This window comes from Gigantopelta aegis, chromosome 4 (assembly GCF_016097555.1).
Source record: "Gigantopelta aegis isolate Gae_Host chromosome 4, Gae_host_genome, whole genome shotgun sequence".
Lineage (NCBI taxonomy): Eukaryota > Metazoa > Mollusca > Gastropoda > Neomphalida > Peltospiridae > Gigantopelta > Gigantopelta aegis.
The window spans coordinates 13,853,434-13,877,342 of record NC_054702.1 but is presented as its reverse complement, the minus strand read 5'-3'; the positions used below and the strand labels follow the sequence as shown (position 1 = coordinate 13,877,342).

Sequence of the window (23,909 nt, the reverse complement as noted above, 5' to 3'; positions counted from 1 at the left end):
GTACTCCGCGTTAAACAGGTGACCGCTTATAACAGGTGCATTTACATTAAAAATCGTTTGGAAGGGAAAAAGTCCTAGATGGACCGCACGTCAAGCGAGCGTTTTACCACTGGGCTACGTCCCGCCCCCATACGGTTAAAGTACTCTGGCTAATATATATAGTATAGACTAATCTGTTTTAAACTAAAGTACTCTGGCTAATATATATAGTATAGACTAATCTGTTTTAAACTAAGGTACTCTGGCTAATATATATAGTATAGACTAATCTGTTTTAAACTAAGTACACTGGCTAATATATATAGTATAGACTAATCTGTTTTAAACCAAATACTCTGGCTAATATATATAGTATAGACTAATCTGTTTTAAACTAAAGTACTCTGGCTAATATATATAGTATAGACTAATCTGTTTTAAACTAAATACTCTGGCTAATATATATAGTATAGACTAATCTGTTTTAAACTAAAGTACTCTGGCTAATATATATAGTATAGACTAATCTGTTTTAAACTAAAGTACTCTGGCTAATATATATAGTATAGACTAATCTGTTTTAAACTAAGGTACTCTGGCTAATATATATAGTATAGACTAATCTGTTTTAAACTAAGTACTCTGGCTAATATATATAGTATAGACTAATCTGTTTTAAACTAAAGTACTCTGGCTAATATATATAGTATAGACTAATCTGTTTTAAACTAAAGTACTCTGGCTAATATATATAGTATAGACTAATCTGTTTTAAACTAAGTACTCTGGCTAATATATATAGTATAGACTAATCTGTTTTAAACTAAAGTACTCTGGCTAATATATATAGTATAGACTAATCTGTTTTAAACTAAAGTACTCTGGCTAATATATATAGTATAGACTAATCTGTTTTAAACTAAGGTACTCTGGCTAATATATATAGTATAGACTAATCTGTTTTAAACTAAGTACTCTGGCTAATATATATAGTATAGACTAATCTGTTTTAAACTAAAGTACTCTGGCTAATATATATAGTATAGACTAATCTGTTTTAAACTAAAGTACTCTGGCTGGCTAATATATATAGTATAGACTAATCTGTTTTAAACTAAGGTACTCTGGCTAATATATATAGTATAGACTAATCTGTTTTAAACTAAAGTACTCTGGCTAATATATATATAGTATAGACTAATCTGTTTTAAACTAAAGTACTCTGGCTAATATATATAGTATAGACTAATCTGTTTTAAACTAAAGTACTCTGGCTAATATATATAGTATAGACTACTCTGTTTTAAACTAAGCACTCTGGCTAATATATATAGTATAGACTAATCTGTTTTAAACTAAGGTACTCTGGCTAATATATATAGTATAGACTAATCTGTTTTAAACTAAAGTACTCTGGCTAATATATATAGTATAGACTAATCTGTTTTAAACTAAAGTACTCTGGCTAATATATATAGTATAGACTAATCTGTTTTAAACTAAAGTACTCTGGCTAATATATATAGTATAGACTAATCTGTTTTAAACTAAGTACTCTGGCTAATATATATAGTATAGACTAATCTGTTTTAAACTAAGTACTCTGGCTAATATATATAGTATAGACTAATCTGTTTTAAACTAAAGTACTCTGGCTAATATATATAGTATAGACTAATCTGTTTTAAACTAAAGTACTCTGGCTAATATATATATATAGACTAATCTGTTATAGACTAATCTGTTTTAAACTGTTTTAAAGTACTCTGGCTAATATATATAGTATACTAAGTAAATAAAGTACTAAGTACTCTGGTACTCTATATACTCTGGCTAATATATATAGTATAGACTAATCTGTTTTAAACTAAAGTACTCTGGCTAATATATATATATAGTATAGACTAATCTGTTTTAAACTAAAGTACTCTGGCTAATATATATAGTATAGACTAATCTGTTTTAAACTAAAGTACTCTGGCTAATATATATAGTATAGACTAATCTGTTTTATAAACTAAAGTATATCTGGCTAATCTGTTTCAAACTATATATATATAGTAGTAGACTAATCTGTTTTAAACTAAAGTACTCTGGCTAATATATATATATAGTATAGACTAATCTGTTTTAAACTAAAGTACTCTGGTTAATATATATAGTATAGACTAATCTGTTTTAAACTAAATACTCTGGCTAATATATATAGTATAGACTAATCTGTTTTAAACTAAATACTCTGGCTAATATATATAGTATAGACTAATCTGTTTTAAACTAAAGTACTCTGGCTAATATATATAGTATAGTGTATACTAATCTGTTTTAAACTAAAGTATCTAGACTAATCTGTTTTAAACTAAATACTCTGGCTATATATATAAACTATAGTAAGTAATCTGTTTTAAACTAAAGTACTCTGGGTAATATATATATAGTATAGACTAATCTGTTTCAAACTAAAGTACTCTGGCTAATATATATAGTATAGACTAATCTGTTTTAAACTAAAGTACTCTGGCTAATATATATAGTATAGACTAATCTGTTTTAAACTAAATACTCTGGCAATATATATAGTATAGACTAATCTGTTTTAAACTAAAGTACTCTGGCTAATATATATAGTACAGACTAATCTGTTTCAAACTAAATACATTTACTTCCTGGAAAAAACCGTCTTAGTGAAACTGTATCTTAAATTACACTTTTAAATACATGCTTGTGTTACCCTCACCCTCTGCTGGTTTTAGCTGATTTGAGTAATGAAAATACTGTAAAACTAATAAGTTTGCTACATCCCATTGCTTGTAATGACATAAACAGTGATATAACATTTCGGGTTAATATAATGACCCTAAAAGTAATGAAAACACTCCATGACATTTTCGTTGAAATAATCCGAGATCTACAAACAAAAAACAACAACAACACAGGACCTCGATAATTTATTATAATACAAATATTATTTATACAATATATAGATCATGGGTATGTGATTTCAACTATTATTATTATATCCCTTAATGTATTGTATTTATGTTAAAGGGAGTTTGCTGCATTGTAAGATGTTTCCGACTACTAAAATATTTCTACGATTAATCTTACATATTAAATATATTTTCTTGTTTACAATATAAGTGTCTGTATATTCAGTGCCTTTCCGGTCGTCTTAATATTTGTAAGAAGCCCAAACTGATTTTGTCTTTTGTCTAAAATATTTTTAAAGAAACAAAATGAAAATTAACCTAGTACAAATATTAGAACAATCAGAAACATGTTTAATATACAGTCACTAAAATTGTAAACAAGAAAATATATTTAATATGGAAGTTTAATCTTAGAAACTTTTTATTAGTCGATAACATCTTAAAAATTGCAACTAACTCAGGAATGTCCCTTTAACGATATTGCTGATGAATTAGACTGTGTAACAAGGCTATTTGCCGATGATACAAGTATTGAAATATCGTCAAATGATATTTCAATTATAGAACGTGATCTAAACATTAATTTGTTGAAACTTTATGAATGGTCAAACTAATGGTTAGTTACCTTTAATCCGAATAAAACGAATGTATTATTGTTTTCTCTAACCAAACTAATTAATGAACCATTCCTTGTATTTGGTATATAACTTTAAACAAATCAAAAACGCATAAACATAAACATTTACAAATATTAAGACGACCAGAAACACATTCACTATACAGACACTGATATTCTAAACAAGAAACTATATTTAATATGTAAATTTAATCGTAGAAATATTTTATTAGTCGGAAACATTTTACAATGCAGCAAACTTAGTTAACCACGATACCACCGAGGCCGGTTTATGAAGCTTAAAATACCATATTTAATTGCGAAACAATTGTGAATCCGGCAGCAATAGTTTTCCCGTAGCAACCCAATTTGAAACTTGTTCAAACATTCGGAGACTGGTACACCTGAATAAAGCATTTCCGAAATAAAGGTTTCGTTTGTGAATGACATTTGTATGTTATTGAAATGAAATGTCAACCTGAGATAAATACAGCAGCAAGATTGTGATAGCTCAGTTGTGAAAAGAAAATACAAGGATGTTTAACAACCATAAGCGTATGAGACAGGGGTCAGAGGGGGGTGGGGGGTGGGCAGTCCTGAAGAAAATGCTTAAATTCGGGCAAAAACAAAAGAGAAATTCGGGTGAAATTAGCTAGCCACGTAATTTCATTATTCTACCCAAAACATTAGTTGTAACCCATGTAAAAATGCGTGACCATTCGTTTTCAACCCTATATACTAGTAGCTGTTTGGCAGTAATGCTAATACGAATAAACGTTGTAATCCAGATTCGGGCACTTTTGTTTAATTCGGGCAAAAATCAGCATTCCCCCTACAAAAATGGGAGCCCCATCGCCTATGTTAACAGCTCCAATCGTTCTGATCGCTTCTCCTCTTGATTTGCACTGCCCACAGCCTTCTTTGTACTTGCCGCATCTTTTTTCGCTCAGGTTCAATGTACTACCGTACATACAACGTGAATTGCATAAATCAGGGGCGTAGCGTGATCTGGACCGGGGGGGGGGGGGGGTCGAATAATTACTAAGTGGACCTTTTTCTATTTTGTTTTTGCACCACCAGAAACCCCATATGTATAAACCTGTATGTTTCAGTTCTGAAAGCGGACCATTTGCTTCGGGGGGGGGGGGGGGGGGGGGGGGGTTCGTCCGTACCCCCTAGCCTACACCCCTGTAAATACAACGCCGGCAATGGAAGTGGCCATCATTGTCATTTAACATGGAAGTAAACATATACACTGCGGCCGTGTATAATTAGGGGTGGCTATCTTCACGGAGAAAGTATTTTTTGGTGGAAAACCCAATGTATGGCCACCACATCCCATCAGATCTTTCGATACTATCCTGAACTTGTGTTGAAATATCTCCAATATACTGAATTTTATTATAAATTTTAATTTTACCTATCTGTGATATTTGTAAATAATAATAATAATATTAATAATAATAATAATAGCTCTTTTATTCAACTTTCGAATTTTTACCTTAATTTGACATCCAATAACCGATGTATTGTCCTGTTGGGGTGTTATTAAAGGGACATTCCCGAGTTTCCTGCATCGTAAAATGTTTGCGACTAATAAAATATTTCTACGATTAAACTTACAAATCAAATATATTTTCCTGTTTAGAATATCAGTGTGTATATTCAATGTGTTTCTGGTCGTCTTAAAGTGACATTCCTGAGTTTGCTGCAATTTTTAAGATGTTATCGACTAACAGAGTTTTTAACGATTGTAATTACATTTTTCTGCATACAGTATTAGTGGCTGTATATTAAACGTGTTTCTGATCGTTTTAATATTTGTACTAGTATAATTTCATTTTATTTCCTAAAATAAAAAAATTTCGTACGTACGAAATAATTAGAAAACAAAATCCAGTTTGGGCTTCTTACAAATATTAAGACGACTAGAAACACATTGAATATTCAGACTGATATTCTAAACAAGAAAATATATTTAATATGTAAGTTTAATCGTAGAACTATTTTAATAGTCAAAACATCTTTCAATGCTGCAAAGTCATGAATGTCCCTTTAATATTTATTTGTAAGAAGCTCAAACTGGATTTTGTCTTCAAATAATTTCCTACGTACGAAAAAAAAATATTTTAGGAAATAAAATGAAATTTAACCTAGTACAACTATTAGAACGATCAGAAACACATTTAATATACAGCCATTAATATTTTATGCAATTTTTTTTTTTTTTATATGTAATTACAATCGTTAAAAAATCTGTGTTAGTCGATAACATCTTAAAAAGTGCAGCAAACTCAGGAATGTCCTAAACCTTCACTCATTCTAAATATCCCCGGGTTTTTTTTAGATTTATCACCGGTTTTTGAGAGATCGGGTGGCATTTTACTTTTACCATTATTGTATCTTTGTATAGCTTTTTTTTTTTAAATGCAATCATTTGTTTTCACCTCCTTTATACATTAGCTTATTCTACACTATGAAAGACATTCTACGGTCAGCAGACGTCTAAAATAAAAGTTAATACATAAATCACAATTTTTATCTTTAATACTACTAATAATATTTATTGTGGTTTACAATGGTTTTCACGTGTCCCAATATTAATTATGCTATTGCTCTTTCCGTACTTCACTGTGATGATCTGAGTATCTAATTGTAAGGATTCAGTGTCCAATGTCTGACCACAAACATCGGTCATGCTAATAGAACCATTGTGCAATATCGGATTCAGTCTGCACAGTCTTGACCAAACATAGTTATGCTAATAGAACCACCGGGCATTACCAGATTCAGTGTCCACTGTCTGACCAGAAATATCAGTCATGTTAATAGAACCATCGGGCATTACCAGATTCAGTGTCCACAGTCTGACCAGAAATATCGGTCATTGAAATAGAACCATCGAGCATTATCAGATTCAGTTTTCACAGTCTTGACCAGAAATAGTCATGTTAATAGAACCATCCGGCATTATCAAATTCGGTCTCCACAGTGAGCAGAAATGTCAGTCATGTTAATAGTAACCATCGGGTATTATCAGTGAATCCATGACTATGTTGACATCCTCTACTGGAAACCCCAGCACCGACACTGACGCTTCCACTCTCTTGCTAACGCTTTTAGACATCACTACGGACTCTGTCACCAACGTACCATCACCGACGGTAGCACGTCTAAGGTGACAAAGCAGGGATCTGCACCAAAAAATGAAAGTCTGTCGAAACGCTCGACTCAGAATCATGTAAACAAGAAAGTCCATCGACATACTCAGAAGATACAACACGCCACTACACAAGACGATGACACGGAACAAGTAATGTTCCTTTTTCTGTTCTCCGTACTCTGGGTTGGCACGTTCGATAAAAGTGGTTGCTGTACTTGGTAGAGGCAGAAGAATAAACAAAAAGGTCGATATCAGAATAGTCACTGTTGACTGGACTTGGCGACTCTCATTTCGCTGCTGTGGATTTAAATTCCCCCACATTAACGCCATTCGTATTCTGTGATTCCATAAAACAGTGACCATCAAGATGTTCATTACAAGACCTCCAAAGAGAGGAATGTAGGAAAATGTAATCTTTGTCACGATTGAGAGAACATCAAACGTACCAGGGTCGTTGGTGTATAGTTGAGAGTGTCCGGTAATATAAATTATTCCGCGCCCAGTATGAACTGGTAATACTTGCATTTTCAAAGGATTAAATATGTGCATTCCGGTTATGATACAAGTCACTGCAGCACACAGCACAACAGGATGCATGCGTCGAACAATCTGTTTTGCCCTGAAAGGAAATCGGACTGCAATAAACCTTTCTGTTGCAACCAATGTGTTGAAAAAGAAAGAACATCTTTGGAAAACAATGTTCAAGTAGGCTCGAGTCCACTGAAATAAAGTCCAGAAACAGTGTGACGTGTATGTCCTCTTTCCCAACGCAGCCGTGCATGACATCACGATTACTTCGACAATGGCGACTCCCAGTTCAGAACAGCTGAGGAAAGTGAGAATCGTGGACGTTGCGCTTCTCATTCGTTTACGGGCGAACACCGTGATGTTACACACGTTGGCGAGGATGCCAAGAATAACCAGGAAAAACTGGACATACTGAGACGAATACATGAAGTCGTCGTACACTTGTTTCGACATGGACCCAGTGTCAATAAGAGATCGTGTAGAAGTTCCTGGTTTATCATGACGCAGGTGAAATTCAGATGGACAGTCCGACGGGTTCCCCATGCTGATACTGCCGTACTGATCTGGTAGTGTCGTTTTTCGTTCCGTTACAACTGAAGTAATATTCATTGCAGTATTAGTGTGGTTAAAATTTGATTTAGTCTTACTAACTCTCAATAACAAAGTGACAAACAAACAAAAATACAATGGCTTGGGCGACATGTGGGTAACAGAATTGTTTGTCAGCACACTAAACAGTGTTGGGCGGACTTCCTAGTTTATAAAATGCATCACCGGGTGGCATATTGCTGTTAACCAATAGACAATGACCAGTGCATATGTATTTATTGGACTGGTGCATTCGGCTGTCCAATGATAATGTAATTCTTTTAATTTTTTGCAGATCAATATTTTAAAATTTATAAAGTGCATACTTCATTTGCTTTTTCACTCAAAATACCAAGCCTATGTTCTGCAATTACCTTTTTTCTGTGATACTTTTCTGTAACTTGATTTCAATTTGAGAATTATTTGTTTATTTGCCACCCAAATAAAATGTTTTGAACATTTCTAATGAAATCAATACACCCGTTTGTGGTTATGAGAGATCCGTTATCTCCATATACGTAGTCATCGTCTACGCTGAAAGTCTTTGAGGACTTGTATATAAAATGCCAGTGGTACAACTTTAATGTGAAAGCAGTCATCTTCAGAGGAATCCGTATATACTTTGAACATAATTAAGTTGATCAGGACTAAATATCATCTACAATAAGTACTTTAGATTGAATCTTGTAAGATAGTTCAGTATGGTTTCTTAAAAACTGTTTAAAATTAAACAATACCGTACCGTCTACAGAGAGGAGGTTAGACCCCTCCCTTATTTTCAAATAAGTTTGATTTACTAAACTTGTCTGGGAGTGGCAGTAATTTTTGTGGCGGTGCAAGAAGGATGCCCATTCTTCCATCAAACCAACCCAAAGAAGAAAAAATATATAAACAAACACATTTGAATGTTCAAAGTTCGTTCTAGAACGGTTTCCAAAATCAAAATTATTGAGCCAAAGTCTGATGTCGCATTATTAAAAGGTCATTAAAACATTTGGTAATGACATATAGTCTTCAGGTCTCACTACACAGATCACTTTCGGGCGAGAGTTCATTCATCACGGTCCACTATAGTTCCTAATTGTGACACATGTTATGGTTCACATATTCACTTCTAGGAAAATGGTGAAGAATTAAAACAATATGTATGTTTAATGGTAAGCCTTCTGGCTGTATTTTACCCATGTTATTTTGTAATAGTGTGCATCGACCTTTTGGGACATGGGTGTACAGCGCAAGAGACCAGCCAGAGTGAATCGGTTAATTAACTCGCCTGTTCGGACCGGTACTACAGCCAGATGCGGTCTAATAGCAAAACATTGAGACGGAAATGTTCTCAATTTTGGAGTGAAAATAAATGCTTATATAATGTATGTTCGCAATGGTGTATGTTGTTAGTGCCAATGAGAACCCGTTCTATTGGCAATCTTCGTTTGAAGTTGGGCAATTTAACATGGGTTTCAATGGCAGATGACATCTGTGTAGTGAGACCTTAAAGAGGAAACCCGCTACATTGTTTCCGTTAGTAGCAAGGTATCTTTTATACGCACTATCCCACAGACAAGATAGCATATACCACGGCTATAGTGGTGTCGTTAAACAAAGAAGGGAAGCTTTGATCCATAATGAACACTAAGTGTCGATCGTTTACTTATTTGGAGAAGGCTTACGATACCACATGGGAAGTATGGGATTTTAAAAGACCTGCATGGTATGGGTCTAAGAAGTCGACTTTCTAATTTTACGCGGTCGATCTAGGATTGATCCCTGTCGGTAGACTATTTCTCGTTCCAGCCAGTGCTCCACAACTGGTGTAATAAAGGCCGTGGTATGTACTATCCTGTCTGTGGAATGGTGCATATAAAATATCCCTTACTGCTAATCGAAACGAGTAGCCCATGAAGTGGCTACAGCGGGTTTCCTCTCTCAATATATGTGTGGTCCTTGACCATATGTCTGATGCCATATAACCGTAAATAAAATGTGTTGAGTGTGTCGTTAAATAGAACATTTCTTTGTTTTCTTTTTGCCTTCATTCTAATTTTATTTCAAATATTTTATAAGACATTTAATGTAAGAGTAGGATCCACTTTATCGGACTCTCACTCCCAAGGGACGGGTATGCCTTAAGATAGCATCATCTATTGTCTGTGAACATCACCCAGTGTTTAAAAACTGGTGTTTTACATCTTGTTATATGTCGTTGATATTCAGAGTTTCTACAGATCGTCAAATATGAGTATGAACTTCATTTGTAGCTTTGTTTGAATAAACTTCAACAATGTCAACTGAGAGTGGCTTTAGATTTTCAACGTCAAAGACTGCATATCTGCCAGAAAAGAGGACACCATTTAGATCCATATCTGTTTTTGGACAAAATTCCAATTCCATTTGTAAAGACCAAATTTGTAAGGTTATATTTGACAGAATGCTATCTTTTGTGCCTCATTTGAAATATGTTAAAATGAAGGGCTTAAAAGCCCTCAATATTTTAAAAGTTATTAGCAAGACTGACTGGGGAGCAAGCCAAAAGGTTATGCTCCTTCTGTATAGATATCTAGTGAGATCACAACTTGACTATGGATGCCTTGTATATGGGTCTGCACGCAAATGTTAGATCCTATACATATCTCGGGACTTAGGCGTTGTCTTGGTGCTTTTAGAACATTTCCTATTTTGTTGGATACCCAGCCATGTTTGCATTATGGGTAATGAAAAGGCAGATTCTGCTGCAAGTCTGCTTTGCCTATTTAACTATTATAGTAATCAATATAATTTTTTGACTTGGAAAGATGATTTGAACTATTGGTCACGAACAAGCTTCATTCTGTCAAGCCAGTCCTGGGAGAGTGACAGTCCTCCTACAGGCTGTGCAGGAAGGATGAGGTCCTCTTGTGTCGTACTCGTATCGGCCACACATTTATTTGTTTTAATTAAGGATCATCCTCAGTGTGAACATTGCCAGTGCACACTAACAGTGCGCCACATGTTGACGAGAAAGGATATATTTGGAAATAGAAATTTTAAATTCCATCTTCTGCTACAGTTTTTCTATCAGACGCAGTAATTTCCATGAGATTGCCCGATTCGACATCCATATTTACTGGTAATCATTAAAACCCTGAATATATTAGTTTTACAGACTCACATTTTAACACACGTTCATTTATTTTAAAGAAGGATCCTCCGCTTCGAGTAGCGCTGAGCTTCTCACGTGATTTTGAACAAATTTAACTGTCTTGATTAAGGTACCGGCCTCGGTGGCGTAGTGGTTAGGCCTCCGGTCTACAGACTGGTAGGTACTGGGTTCGGATCCCAGTCGAGGCATGGGATTTTTAAACCAGATACCGACTCCAAACCCTGAGTGAGTGCTCCACAAGGCTCAATGGGTAGGGGTAAACCACTTGCACCGACCAGTGATCCATAACTGGTTCAACAAAGGCCATGGTTTGTGCTATCCTGCCTGTGGGAAGTGCAAATAAAAGATCCCTTGCTGCTAATCGGAAAGAGTAGCCCATGTAGTGGCGGCAGCGGGTTTCCTCTCAAAATCTGTGTCGTCCTTAACCATATGTCTGACGCCATATAACCGTAAATAAAATGTGTTGAGTGCGTCGTTATATAAAGCATTTCTTTCTTTCTTTCTTTTTTGATTAAGGGGTCGTCTCATATCTCCAAAACATATTTATATCCATAGAGGTATGGTACAACACCTTTCCAGGGGTCGGTTGGGGATTTGCCTTGAAATTTTGACAGTGGTCAGCGGTTGGCATATGCGTTACATGTAAGGGGGTGTTAATAATTACGTAACGCTCTAGGGGTAGAGGAAGAGGGTGTTGTGTTCGATCTACATTTATCAAGACTATATGCTATTTCTATTCATTACTTAGACCTAAAAAGGTGTTTTTTGGAAATGCGCAGTCGGTCTAGAATAAATCCCAACCGGCGAGCTCGTTCTAGCCAGTCCGCCATGACTGGTATATAAAAGCCCGTGTTATGTGATATCCTGTCTGTGGGGTGGTATATAAAAGCCCGTGTTATGTGATATCCTGTCTGTGGGATGGTATATAAAAGCACGTGTTATGTGATATCCTGTCTGTGGGATGGTATATAAAAGCACGTGTTATGTGATATCCTGTCTGTGGGATGTTACATATAAACGATCCCTTGCTAAAAAAATGAAAACTAATCAAAAGGCGTATGTGCAGGGATTTCAGCGGGGTTGGGGTTATAGTTTATATATGGGGCGATGCTCCCCCAGAAAATATATTTCAGTTTTATTTTATTTTTTAGCTTGGGCAGGTAAGGGTTTCAACGCCCAATACCCGCCCCCTGCACATGCACCCGTTTCCTCTTAAATCAGTATGCTTTAACATTGATGTCGTTTTACTTTACCCTTTCCAAACGAAAGAATATTTATTTAAATTAGTCGATTTTAACACTTTATAAAATATTAATTCTGAACCAGTTTTAACGAAAGACTCTAGTACCGTATCCTTAACCGAACGTTCTTCGTACAGCGCAATATTTCTCATTTAATTTTTTGAGACGAACCCTACAATTTCAAATCCACAAGCGCACGTGTTAACTGAAACTGACAACAGGCTGTCGTTTGTAAGATGTTTCCGACTAATAAAATATTCCTACGATTTAACTTACATATTAAATATATTTTCTTGTTTAGAATATTAGTGTCTGTATATTCAATGTGTTTCTGGTCGTCTTAATATTTGTAAGAAGTCCAAACTGGATTGTGTCTTCAAATAATTTCGTACGTACCAAAAAATAATATTTTAGGAAATAAAATAAAATTTAACCTAGTACAAATATTAGAACGATCAGAAACACGTTTAATATACAAATATATTTGATGTGCAATTACAATCGTTAAAAGTCTCTGTTAGTTGATAACATCTTTAAAATTGCAACAAACTCAGGAATTTCCCTTTAACGACACCCTAGCACGAAGATAGTTCTGAAACTGAATACTACGTTTTTCTGGGGCAGTCTGCACGAACCAGTAGACAAATAATATGGAAATTCTGTATTGTAAAATTTATTGTCCACAATTTCTTTGATCCTGCTTTTGCTGATATGGGTCATCATAATATTGGAAGACAGGACCTTGGAGAAAGCAGTGACGAGGACAGACGATGGGCCCATTGGGCTATTTCTCGTTCCAGCCAATGCACCACGACTGGTATATCAAATGAGGTGGTATGTGCTACCCTGTCTGTGGGAGGGTGCATATAAAAGATCCCTTGCTGCTAATGGAAAAATGTAGCGGGTTTCCTCTTTAAGTTTATATGTAAAAATGACAAATGTTTGAAACCGAATAGCCGATGATTAATAAATCAATGTGCTTTAGTGGTGTCGTTAAACAAAACAAAACAAACTTTCTGAAACCAACGGGAAAATATATAATTATTTGGTTACAGAAATGTGGTAGAATGTTTTTAATTCCACCTGTAATTAATGTTGATGTTGGGTCTGTCCACTTTATCTAATGAAAGTAGTGCTTAGATATATGTATCTATTCATACAAATACCCCGCGTTAAAAAAAGTAAAGAGTAATAAAATAATGTGTCCAGTACTATGTATATATATATATAATAAACAAAAAGTGAAAAAAAACAGAACCCAACAACACTGGATTCAGGAGTGGCTTTTAATAATAAAATTATTCTCTTATGACGTGTTTATTAAAGTTGATAGTTAGTGTTGGGAATATGTTGGAATTCCACCATCCATCATCGGTTAAGTTCAGGTTTGGATCAACCATAAGCTTTCGATTACCCAATCGTTTAAAATAATATGAACTCAAGAAGTATTTGACTTATTAGCAAAATGCACCTATTGTCATGTTACCGGGTGAGGCCATACAAATCACTAATTTTTAAGAAGTGAAAACGTTCATTGTCTACTTTAGTATATTTTATTTTAAAAATATATACATGATTAATGTGTTAATAGTATACAAACTAAACTTTGAAAGTTCTACTAACACTTTATAAATTATCAATTCTGAAATAGGAATGTACGACTGTCGATAATACGTTGTCAAGATCAAACCGGTTTTAACTACAGCGCAAGATTTCTCTTTTAATTTTTTGAGACGAACCCTACAATTTGAAATCGGCAAACGCACGTGTTAACTGAAACTGACAACATGCTGTCGTTTGTGCTTTGCCGAGCTATGGCGGCACAGGCGACGAATCAAGCGTATACGTTTGACGATATCCGTTCATAGCGAACACACGACTTTTTTAAAAGTGCATTTGAGCTTGTATTTCACATTTGTACATGATGTTATAATATGGTAACCAGATAATGTAACTTTAATTTTACGTGTTAAAATCGACAAATTCAAATAAATATTATTTCGTTTGGAAAGGGTAAAGTTGTGTGTGTGTGTGTGTGTGTGTGTGTGTGTGTGTGTGTGTGTGTGTGTGTGTGTTGTTTAACGACATCAAAGATAAAGCATATTGATTTAATAATCATCCGACCCCATACAACCGTAAATAAAATGTGTTGAGTGCGTCGTTAAATAAAACATATCCTATCCTTCCTTCCATCTGCTGTTGGATGTCTAACATTTGGTAATTTTGACATATAATCTTAGAGAGGAATCGGGTGCATGTGCAGGGGGAGGGTATTGGAGGTTGCTTACTTGCCCAAGCTTAAAAAAAACTGAAATGTATTTTTTGGGGGAGCATCGCCCCATATATAAACTATAACCCCAACCCCGCTGAAATCCCTGCACACGCGCCTTCGAAACCCGCAACATATTTGTTTTAGCAAGGGATTGTTTATATGTACCATCCCACAGACAGGATATCCTAGACTGACCGCGCATACCTGGTCTTTTTGTATAAATCCCGCCGATGCGGGATCGATCCTAGGCAAATCCCCAACTGACCCCGCGCATTTCTAGATAAAACAACCTTTTTAGGTCTAAGTAATGAATAAAAATCAAAAGTGTTCCATATAGTCTGGATGTAAAAAATTTACGTAAATCGAACTAAATAATAAAAATATTCCAGTACCCTCTTCATACTGTACCCCTAGAGCGTCCATCGCCTAAACTGTGGGGGGAAATAGTTAACATGTTCCGCAATATATAATAAATGTTTATAATAGATCATCACACGAGTAGACACCCCCTTACATGTAACGCGTATGCCAACAGCTGGGCACTGTCAAAATTTCAAGGCAAATCCCCAACTCAGCCGAAAGGCCCCTCTTTGTCCCTGGAAAAAGGCGTTGTACCATTTACCTCTATGGATATAAATTTATGTTTTGGAGATATGAGACGAGGCCCCCCTTCAATCAAGACAGTTAAATTTGTTCATTGAGAAAACTGCGAAATCTCACGTGATCTCATTTGTAGTAGGGGAATGTCTATACTTGTGATAAGCCAATGAAAAACCGAGATCGGTACGAGCCCGTCAAAAGTGTTCCACTTTCAAAATAGCGACATTTGGCTTTGACATTTTTGACCTGGATCAAGCCAGCGTATTTGAGAAACCAGTGCGGCGTCATATATGCTAGTACCATTTGAGAAACGTAATTGGACCCTCTTTTTCTGTTCTATATGTTTAAATAATAAAAATATTCCAGGGAATGTAGTTTTAATGCCATTTTTCAGCGTATCTGGTTTGAGAAAGGACCCTTACATGTCAGTATGAAAACCCTTCAGTAGCGACATTTGAGAAAGGCCCCTCTAAACATTTGAGAAAGGACCCTCTAGTAGCGACATTTGAGAAAATTAGCCAGTATATTTTCTATAGCGAATTTATTCCATCGCCTAAACTTTGTGTAGCGACATTTGGGGACCCTCTAGTAGCGAATTTGAGAAAGGCCCCTCTAGTAACACCCTCTTTGTCAGTCGACGTCAGGCGACATTTGAGAAATATAGCGACATTTGAGAAAACCCTCTTTGTCAGTAATGAGAAAGATAGCGACATTTGAGAAATCTAGTAGCGACGAGTAGTAGCGCACAGTAGCGACATTTTCGAGTGTTCGACCCTTAGTAGCGAATGAGAAAGGACCCTCTTTGATCATTTGAGAAAAATCATTTGAGAAAGGCCCCTCTAGTAGCACTGCTAGCGACATTTGAGAAAGGACCCTCTTTGTCTAGCGACATTTGAGGTCCCTCTGGGACATTTGAGAAAGGCCCCTCTAGTAGCGAATGAGAAAGGACCCTCTAGTAGACTCAGGCAAACATTTGAGAAAGGATTGTATTCAGTAGCGACATTTGAGAAAGGCCCCTCTAGTAGCGACATTTGAGAAAGGACCCTCTTTGTCAGTAGCGACATTTGAGAAAGGACCCTTCAGTAGCGACATTTGAGAAAGGCCCCTCTAGTAGCGACATTTGAGAAAGGACCCTCTAGTAGCGACATTTGAGAAAGGACCCTCTTTGTCAGTAGCGACATTTGAGAAAGGTCCCTCTAGTAGCGACATTTGAGAAAGGCCCCTCTAGTAGCGACATTTGAGAAAGGACCCTCTAGACCCTCTTTGAGAAAGGCCCCTCTAGTAGCGACATTTGAGAAAGGACCCTCTTTGTCAGTAGCGACATTTGAGAAAGGACCCTCTAGTAGCGACATTTGAGAAAGGCCCCTCTAGTAGCGACATTTGAGAAAGGACCCTCTTTGTCAGTAGCGACATTTGAGAAAGGACCCTTCAGTAGCGACATTTGAGAAAGGCCCCTCTAGTAGCGACATTTGAGAAAGGACCCTCTTTGTCAGTAGCGACATTTGAGAAAGGACCCTCTAGTAGCGACATTTGAGAAAGGCCCCTCTAGTAGCGACATTTGAGAAAGGACCCTCTTTGTCAGTAGCGACATTTGAGAAAGGACCCTTCAGTAGCGACATTTGAGAAAGGCCCCTCTAGTAGCGACATTTGAGAAAGGACCCTCTTTGTCAGTAGCGACATTTGAGAAAGGTCCCTCTAGTAGCGACATTTGAGAAAGGCCCCTCTAGTAGCGACATTTGAGAAAGGACCCTCTAGTAGCGACATTTGAGAAAGGACCCTTCAGTAGCGACATTTGAGAAAGGCCCCTCTAGTAGCGACATTTGAGAAAGGACCCTCTTTGTCAGTAGCGACATTTGAGAAAGGTCCCTCTAGTAGCGACATTTGAGAAAGGCCCCTCTAGTAGCGACATTTGAGAAAGGACCCTCTAGTAGCGACATTTGAGAAAGGCCCCTCTAGTAGCGACATTTGAGAAAGGACCCTCTTTGTCAGTAGCGACATTTGAGAAAGGACCCTTCAGTAGCGACATTTGAGAAAGGCCCCTCTAGTAGCGACATTTGAGAAAGGACCCTCTAGTAGCGACATTTGAGAAAGGACCCTCTTTGTCAGTAGCGACATTTGAGAAAGGCGCCTCTAGTAGCGACATTTGAGAAAGGCGCCTCTAGTAGCGACATTTGAGAAAGGCCCCTCTAGTAGCGACATTTGAGAAAGGCCCCTCTAGTAGCGACATTTGAGAAAGGCCCCTCTAGTAGCGACATTTGAAAAAGGCCCCTCTTTGTCAGTAGCGACATTTGAAAAAGGACCCTCTTTGTCAGGAGCGACATTTGAGAAAGAACACTCAGTCAGCAGCGACATTTGAGAAAGGACTCTCTGTCAGCAGCGACATTTGAGAAAGGACTCTGTCAGCAGCAACATTTGAGAAAGGACCCTCTTTGTCAGTAGCGACATTTGAAAAAGGCCCCTCTAGTAGCGACATTTGAGAAAGGCCCCTCTAGTAGCGACATTTGAAAAAGGCCCCTCTTTGTCAGTAGCGACATTTGAAAAAGGACCCTCTTTGTCAGGAGCGACATTTGAGAAAGAACACTCAGTCAGCAGCGACATTTGAGAAAGGACTCTCTGTCAGCAGCGACATTTGAAAAAGGACCCTTTTTGTCAGGAGGAACATTTGAGAAAGGACCCTCTTTGTCAGTAGCGACATTTGAAAAAGGACCCTCTTTATCAGCAGCGACATTTGAGAAAGGACTCTGTCAGCAGCAACATTTGAGAAAGGACCCTCTTTGTCAGTAGCGACATTTGAAAAAGGACCCTCTTTATCAGCAGCGACATTTTGTAGAGAAGGAACCCTCTAAAATAAATATGAAATTTTTTACAGAGTGTAAATTTTAAAAAAAGGAGAAACATCCGGTTATTGGTGTGTAATTAAAACATTTGTTTCTTCTCTGATTTTGAGAACACCAACAGCTAGTTTGTCAATTTAAACCTTTAACCAATGTGAATCACTTAGGACCATAAAAGCCCTGTAGAACGAACAATACAAACAAAAAACAAACAAACAAAAAACCCTTCTGGAAACAAAACATCTAGACTGTCATAAAATATAAACAGATAATGTGGGTGTGGTGTGTAATTCATCCGATAATCATGGATATTTGATAGTGATATATGTTACATCTACAACATTAACTATCTTCCTGCATTGACCGATCTCTAGTTTTATTCGTCTGCACTAAATATTTCCCTAGGTTTTTCAAATCCTTATTGTTACCGGTGGTCAATAACTGTATAAAACGATAAACTCTTGTCCGCTTATAATAATACATGTTTGTATACTTACTACACAAATTGTTGTATTGTGGTCACTCGATTAAATAGTGATATTAATCTTTTATAACATTAGTGTTACACAGAGTACAATTCTTTCTGATCTTTCGATGTTTCGATACATGCCAGATCCTACATTTAATTTATAAACGAAGATACTAATCTTATATATTTCCTTTATATAGTCGAGAGAATGTATTCGTATTGTGTGGAGTTACTCAGCTATGGCTGATGTTACATTCAATCTGATTAAAATTAGCTCTACTGGGTATACCAGTAGATCTAACAGCATTGCATGGACGCCCATGTCCAGGTGACATTTCATCTATAAATAACAATTTAAATATCGACCAATTACACTTCGCCTTTTATAGCGTTATTCGGGCGCATGCAAATTCTAAAAATATCGGGCGAGACTATTTATGCAATAGGCGAACTTGTTGGTCTATTTCAACATTGAAAAAATAGGGGAAAAGTGCAGTAATAAACTCTGGATTGTATACTAGTATAAACAGATTTTATGGCTATACCATCATGGTGTTTTTTTCGTCTTGAAACGAATTATATATAAAATTTTATATTGCAATAGGTTTCCGGCATACTTCGTAATTCACCCGAATCATTTCGTATACCCTCGGCATAATCCCGAATGTTTTCAAATTCTTTTCAAATCACTGGCATGATTTTGCAAGTAAGGTTTTGATTGGTCGAATGAAAGGTCAACTGGACATGAGCTTCAGCATGAAATCCACATGTAATAGTGGAGCTAATTTTAATTAGATTGATGTTACATTGTACCGAGCACCATCACAATGACTAGACATCATTTGGATGTCCAATGCTAGTGTACACTTACGCTGCATCACATTTTGGTGGAGTGCAATCAACTGACGCAAACTGGAAACGATAACAGGGCCGTAGCTAGGATTTTTTGTTTGGGGGGAGGGGGGGGGGGGGGGCAACTGAGTAGTTAATAGTTTAAAACTCCTTAAACGGTTAAGATTAAGAAGATAATTATCTTTAAGTTTCTATATTTGTTTTCCGGATTTGTTTCTGAGGGGCAACTGCCCCCCCCCACCCCCCTCCGCTAGCTACGGCCCTGAATATATTTGGTAGAAGAAATATGATGGAATCATTTCGATTCCATCCTGAACATTTGTTGAAATTTCTTCGCGATACTGAATTTTATTATAAATTTTAATTTTATATCTGTGATCTGTGTATTTTTGTTTTATATATACTTTTGAGTTTTTATATTCATGTTGATCATCACTTGATTGAAGCAGTTTTATCATAGTTTGACACCCAATAACCGATGTATTTTTCGAGCTGGAGTGTCGTTGAACATTCTTTCATTCATTCATGCCAACGCTATACGTTCTTGTATATAATGTAAGGAGCGGCTGTTCAAATACATAAAATCTCTCTGCTGAGATTGATGAGCAGTCGGTTTGGGATCGATCCCCGTCGGTGGAACCATTGGGACATTTCTCGTCCCAGCCTGTGCACCACGACTGGTATTTCAAAGGCTGTGGTATGTGCTATTAGTATTCTATCTGTGGGATGATGTGTATAAAAGATCCCTTGCTACTAATGGAAATAATATGTAGTGGGTTTCCTCTCTAAGACTATATGTCAAAATTACCATATGTTTGACATTCAACAGCCGATGATTAATAAATCAATGTGATCTAGTTGTGTTGTTAAACAAAACAAACTTTAACTTGGATTTGAATGTCCAATGCTGTACGTTCTTGTATATATGAAAGTAGCGGCTGTTCGAATATATCGTCTCTCTACTGAGATAGTCTTGTAGTAAATTCTGAGATCGCGTTTCAGAAACCACGCCCTGTCTATCCTATCGTCATAAAAAATTTTTTTTTAAAGTAACTAAATAAAATGATGCTGCGAGCTTGATTGATTAGAAACTCTCGGAAATTACATTTTAAGATCATAATCAGTATATAATCACTACAAAGATTTTCGGGCGCGTCTGTACTGACTTGTTACTTAATGATATCTCTTCTGGAAGTCATCGTCAGTAGGTGAAAGTGTGGATATTGAGGCAATGAGTACATGTCCCATTATCGTCGTCAATAAGGATATTACGTAGTACAGATTGCTAATACTGCTTTGGAATCAGAAAATTATTAAACTGAAGAAAAAACCTTGTTTTTAAAGATGCAGTTACTATTTTCTATCCATCCAATAACATCTTCTACTAATTAAAAAAAAAACCCAGAACTACGGTTTTATGAAATTCGTAACCGGCCTCGGTGGTGTCGTGGTTAAGTCATCGGACATAAGGCTTGTAGGTAGTGGGTTCACAGCCTGTTACCGGCTCCCTACCATAGCGAGATTTAGCGACGCAGCACCCCTTTTCTCTCTCACTAACCACTAACAACTAACTCACTGTCCTGGACAGACAGCCCAGATAGCTGATGTGTGTGCTCAGGACAGTGTGCTTGAACCTCAATTGGATATAAGCACGAAAATAAGTTGAAATGAAATTATTTTTTAAAAATTTAAATTCTGCTAATAAAAATTAAATAATAAAGTGCATAAAACGGAATTCAGCGTAATTACATGCCTCGCTTGCCATTATAGTGAGTGTCCTCTAGCGTTATTCTGTTATATTTTCACGTACAGTAAAATAACGCTAGAGGACACTCGAGCTAGCTGTGTTGCTGTGTACTGTGGTGAACATCCGTAGGTGAAACTATAAACCAAATTTCATTGATCTAGGACTTAATACTTCATAAAGGTGAGACAAAGATTTTGGGGTTTTATACTTTAACGTTTTTAGGTGGGGGGTTTTAATTGGTAGGGTGTGTGTGTGTGTCTGTGTGTGTGTGTGTGTGTGTGTTTTGTTAGGTTTGGTATTTTTTATTTTGGTTTTTGTTGTTGTTGTTGGGGGATTTGTTGAGGTTTTTGGGGGGTGCTATCACTCGCAAAGATGACGCAGTAGTTATCTCCACATGGTACCCATTCAGTTTGACAAAAAAGATGCAAACAACAACTTCGTAATTGTAGTTTCATCTTTTGTTCGGGTGGTAGCACACGTGTATGCAATTTCCATTATTGCATCTAGGCGGGCGTTGTCTATTTTACTAACACGTGCATCTGGATGTCGCCTTTATTGTAAATACGATCTAAAGAAATCAAAGAATGGAGCGTGTTGAGAACAAAACTTTTAGCAAAATGAAAACGTTAGTTCTAAAGAAAGTTAAATACAAGTGAAGTTTAATGCCAGTAATATGTAGCAGTTTATTCATTGGCACCTGGGTGACGCAAAGATAGAGGTAAGAAGGAGAAAAGAGTGTGCAATGGGGAAGAAAGAAAGAAAGAGAGAAAGGTGGCGGGGTGTTATCGACGTATTTAACACATTTTAATTACGGTCATATGGCGTCGAACATATGGTTAAGAACCACAAAGATAATTAGAGAGAAAAACCGTTACCGTCTGTCCATGGGCTTCTTTTTCCCATTCAAATTAGCAACAATGGATCTTTTATATGATGATCCAATGAGGTCAGTTTATTTATATGTGTCAATAAACCTACGAAAACCTGTAAAAAAAACCTTTAAACTAGTAAGTGCACCAAATTTGGTTTTGGATTGTCTGCGTAAAATCATTCCCGTGGAGACGTTCCTACGAACCGCAAGGATATTTTCCACCATTTTCATAACAATGCCTTAATATTTCTCGGTTTATCTTGTCTGACTTCTTTTTACTATGTAAAATTAAAGTCCACTATCATAGTTGCAAGTCCTGTATTTTTATATATATATACATTTATTTCTGATATATAACTACAATTTAATCGATCCAACATATACTAAATATAAAAATTGTGATGGGATACCACACGGCGTAAACGGGTGATCCTTGCTAAAAATAGAATGTACACAGAAAAAGGTACGTTACAAATTAAAAAATGGCTAACCAGTATTGACCGCAAACAGTTTGGGTTAATGGTATGTGCACAACATGCACGCGAAAGAATTGTAACCTCGTATATTTAACCTGTCAGTTATTGATTATAGATTTTTCAAAAATAATTCTACTAGTAATTTAAAACTATTTGAATGTCATTTGTTTACATACATTAATTGAAGGTATAGTTTTAACATTTCAAAACAGAAATTAATAAACACTTTTGGCGGGAATCCACCATTATGTAGATTGATATGTATTAAAAAAACAAATACTAAAATGGTAGTTGTGTTTGTATTTTGCAGTTGGAATGAAAGATAGCAACTTTAAAGGATCTATCTCGCCTTTCCAGAATTAACCAGAAACAGAAGTCGACAAGGTAGAGAACAAGTCTAAAGAAATGTTTCCATATGAAACAATATGTTAATGGAATCGCTTTGAAACTACATTCATAGCTCAGTCTGAGAACCATCAGTGTACTCTGATGGTACGCCACATTCTGGTGGAGTGCAATCATCTGAAGGAAACTAGAAAAGATATATTTGAAGGAAACTAGAAAAGATGTATTTGGTAGAAGAAATGTAATGGAATCTTTTAGAATACATCCTGAACCTTTCTTACAATTTCTTCGTGATACTGAATTTTATTCTAATTGTTAATTTTACTTATCTGTGATGTTTGTATTTTTGCACAGTTCGTTACACTGTTTTAATTTAACTTTTGAATTTTTATATTGATGTTGTTTATCACTTCAGTTTTTCATTTACCTTAGTTTGACACCCAATAGCCGATGTATTTTTGATGTTGGGGTGTCGTTAAACATTCATTCATTCATTTTACTTTTAATCATATAAGCGGTTTTCTTTTGTGAATATATTTTTGCATACAGTGGTGGCTTTTATTTATTTTGTGAACTTTTGTGTCTGAACAGCTTTTATAATAAATCGTAATTTTGCCATTGTAATATATATGTTAAGCACATGATGATATGTTGAAAGATTACTAACTTTATGGAGCTGCAATCTCTGTTATATAGCTGATAGTCAAGCGTTTAGAACAGAGCACAGATTTTTGTTGGGGGGTTTTCTCGTACCAGGCCGTAGAAGCAGTAGAAGTCAAATTGGCATATCGCAGTATCCTGCTTCTCGCGATATAGACTTGAGTCGCTATAGAATTGTCTTATGGAAAGAATTGTATCGCCCCAGAAACATTAAAAAATTGTAATTCTCAACTTGGTTCCTAAAACTCGTTGCCCAACAATTTGGAAAATGGCTTTTCTTCATTGAATATAGTATGTAACAAAAACAAAAACAAAAAGCAAAAATAAATAAAAACCCCACCAAAAAAACAACCCAACCCCAAAAACAACATGATGTTCTGTTTAGAGTTTAAAACAGTGACCTGGCGTGTGTGTTGCACGTACATTGTTGATGGTATCCTCTTAAGACAAAAACATATATGTTTATTAAAGCAGTTGTGTTTCTATTTTACAGTATTAAAACAGTTTTACTATAGGATGGAGGGGATGGGCGATATTGCAGCTTTAATTGTGTACATTAATAAAGATTGGGTTTTGCAATTAATTTTGCATGTAGATAT

The 23,909-nt window shown here is 36.1% G+C and overlaps 1 protein-coding gene across 1 annotated transcript; it reads right to left on the bottom strand.

The window, feature by feature from the left end:
- Nucleotides 1-6,538: 6,538 nt before the first annotated feature.
- Nucleotides 6,539-7,759, bottom strand: LOC121369698 (G-protein coupled receptor dmsr-1-like). The gene has a single exon (XM_041494750.1). It carries the CDS (start codon nt 7,757-7,759, stop codon nt 6,539-6,541), a length of 1,221 nt encoding a protein of 406 aa, XP_041350684.1.
- Between the last annotated feature and the right edge of the window lie 16,150 nt (nt 7,760-23,909).

Coding starts and splice junctions, on each gene's coding strand:
- LOC121369698 (XM_041494750.1), bottom strand. CDS start 7,759: ATGGGGAACCCGTCGGACTGTCCATCTGAATTTCACCTGCGTCATGAT.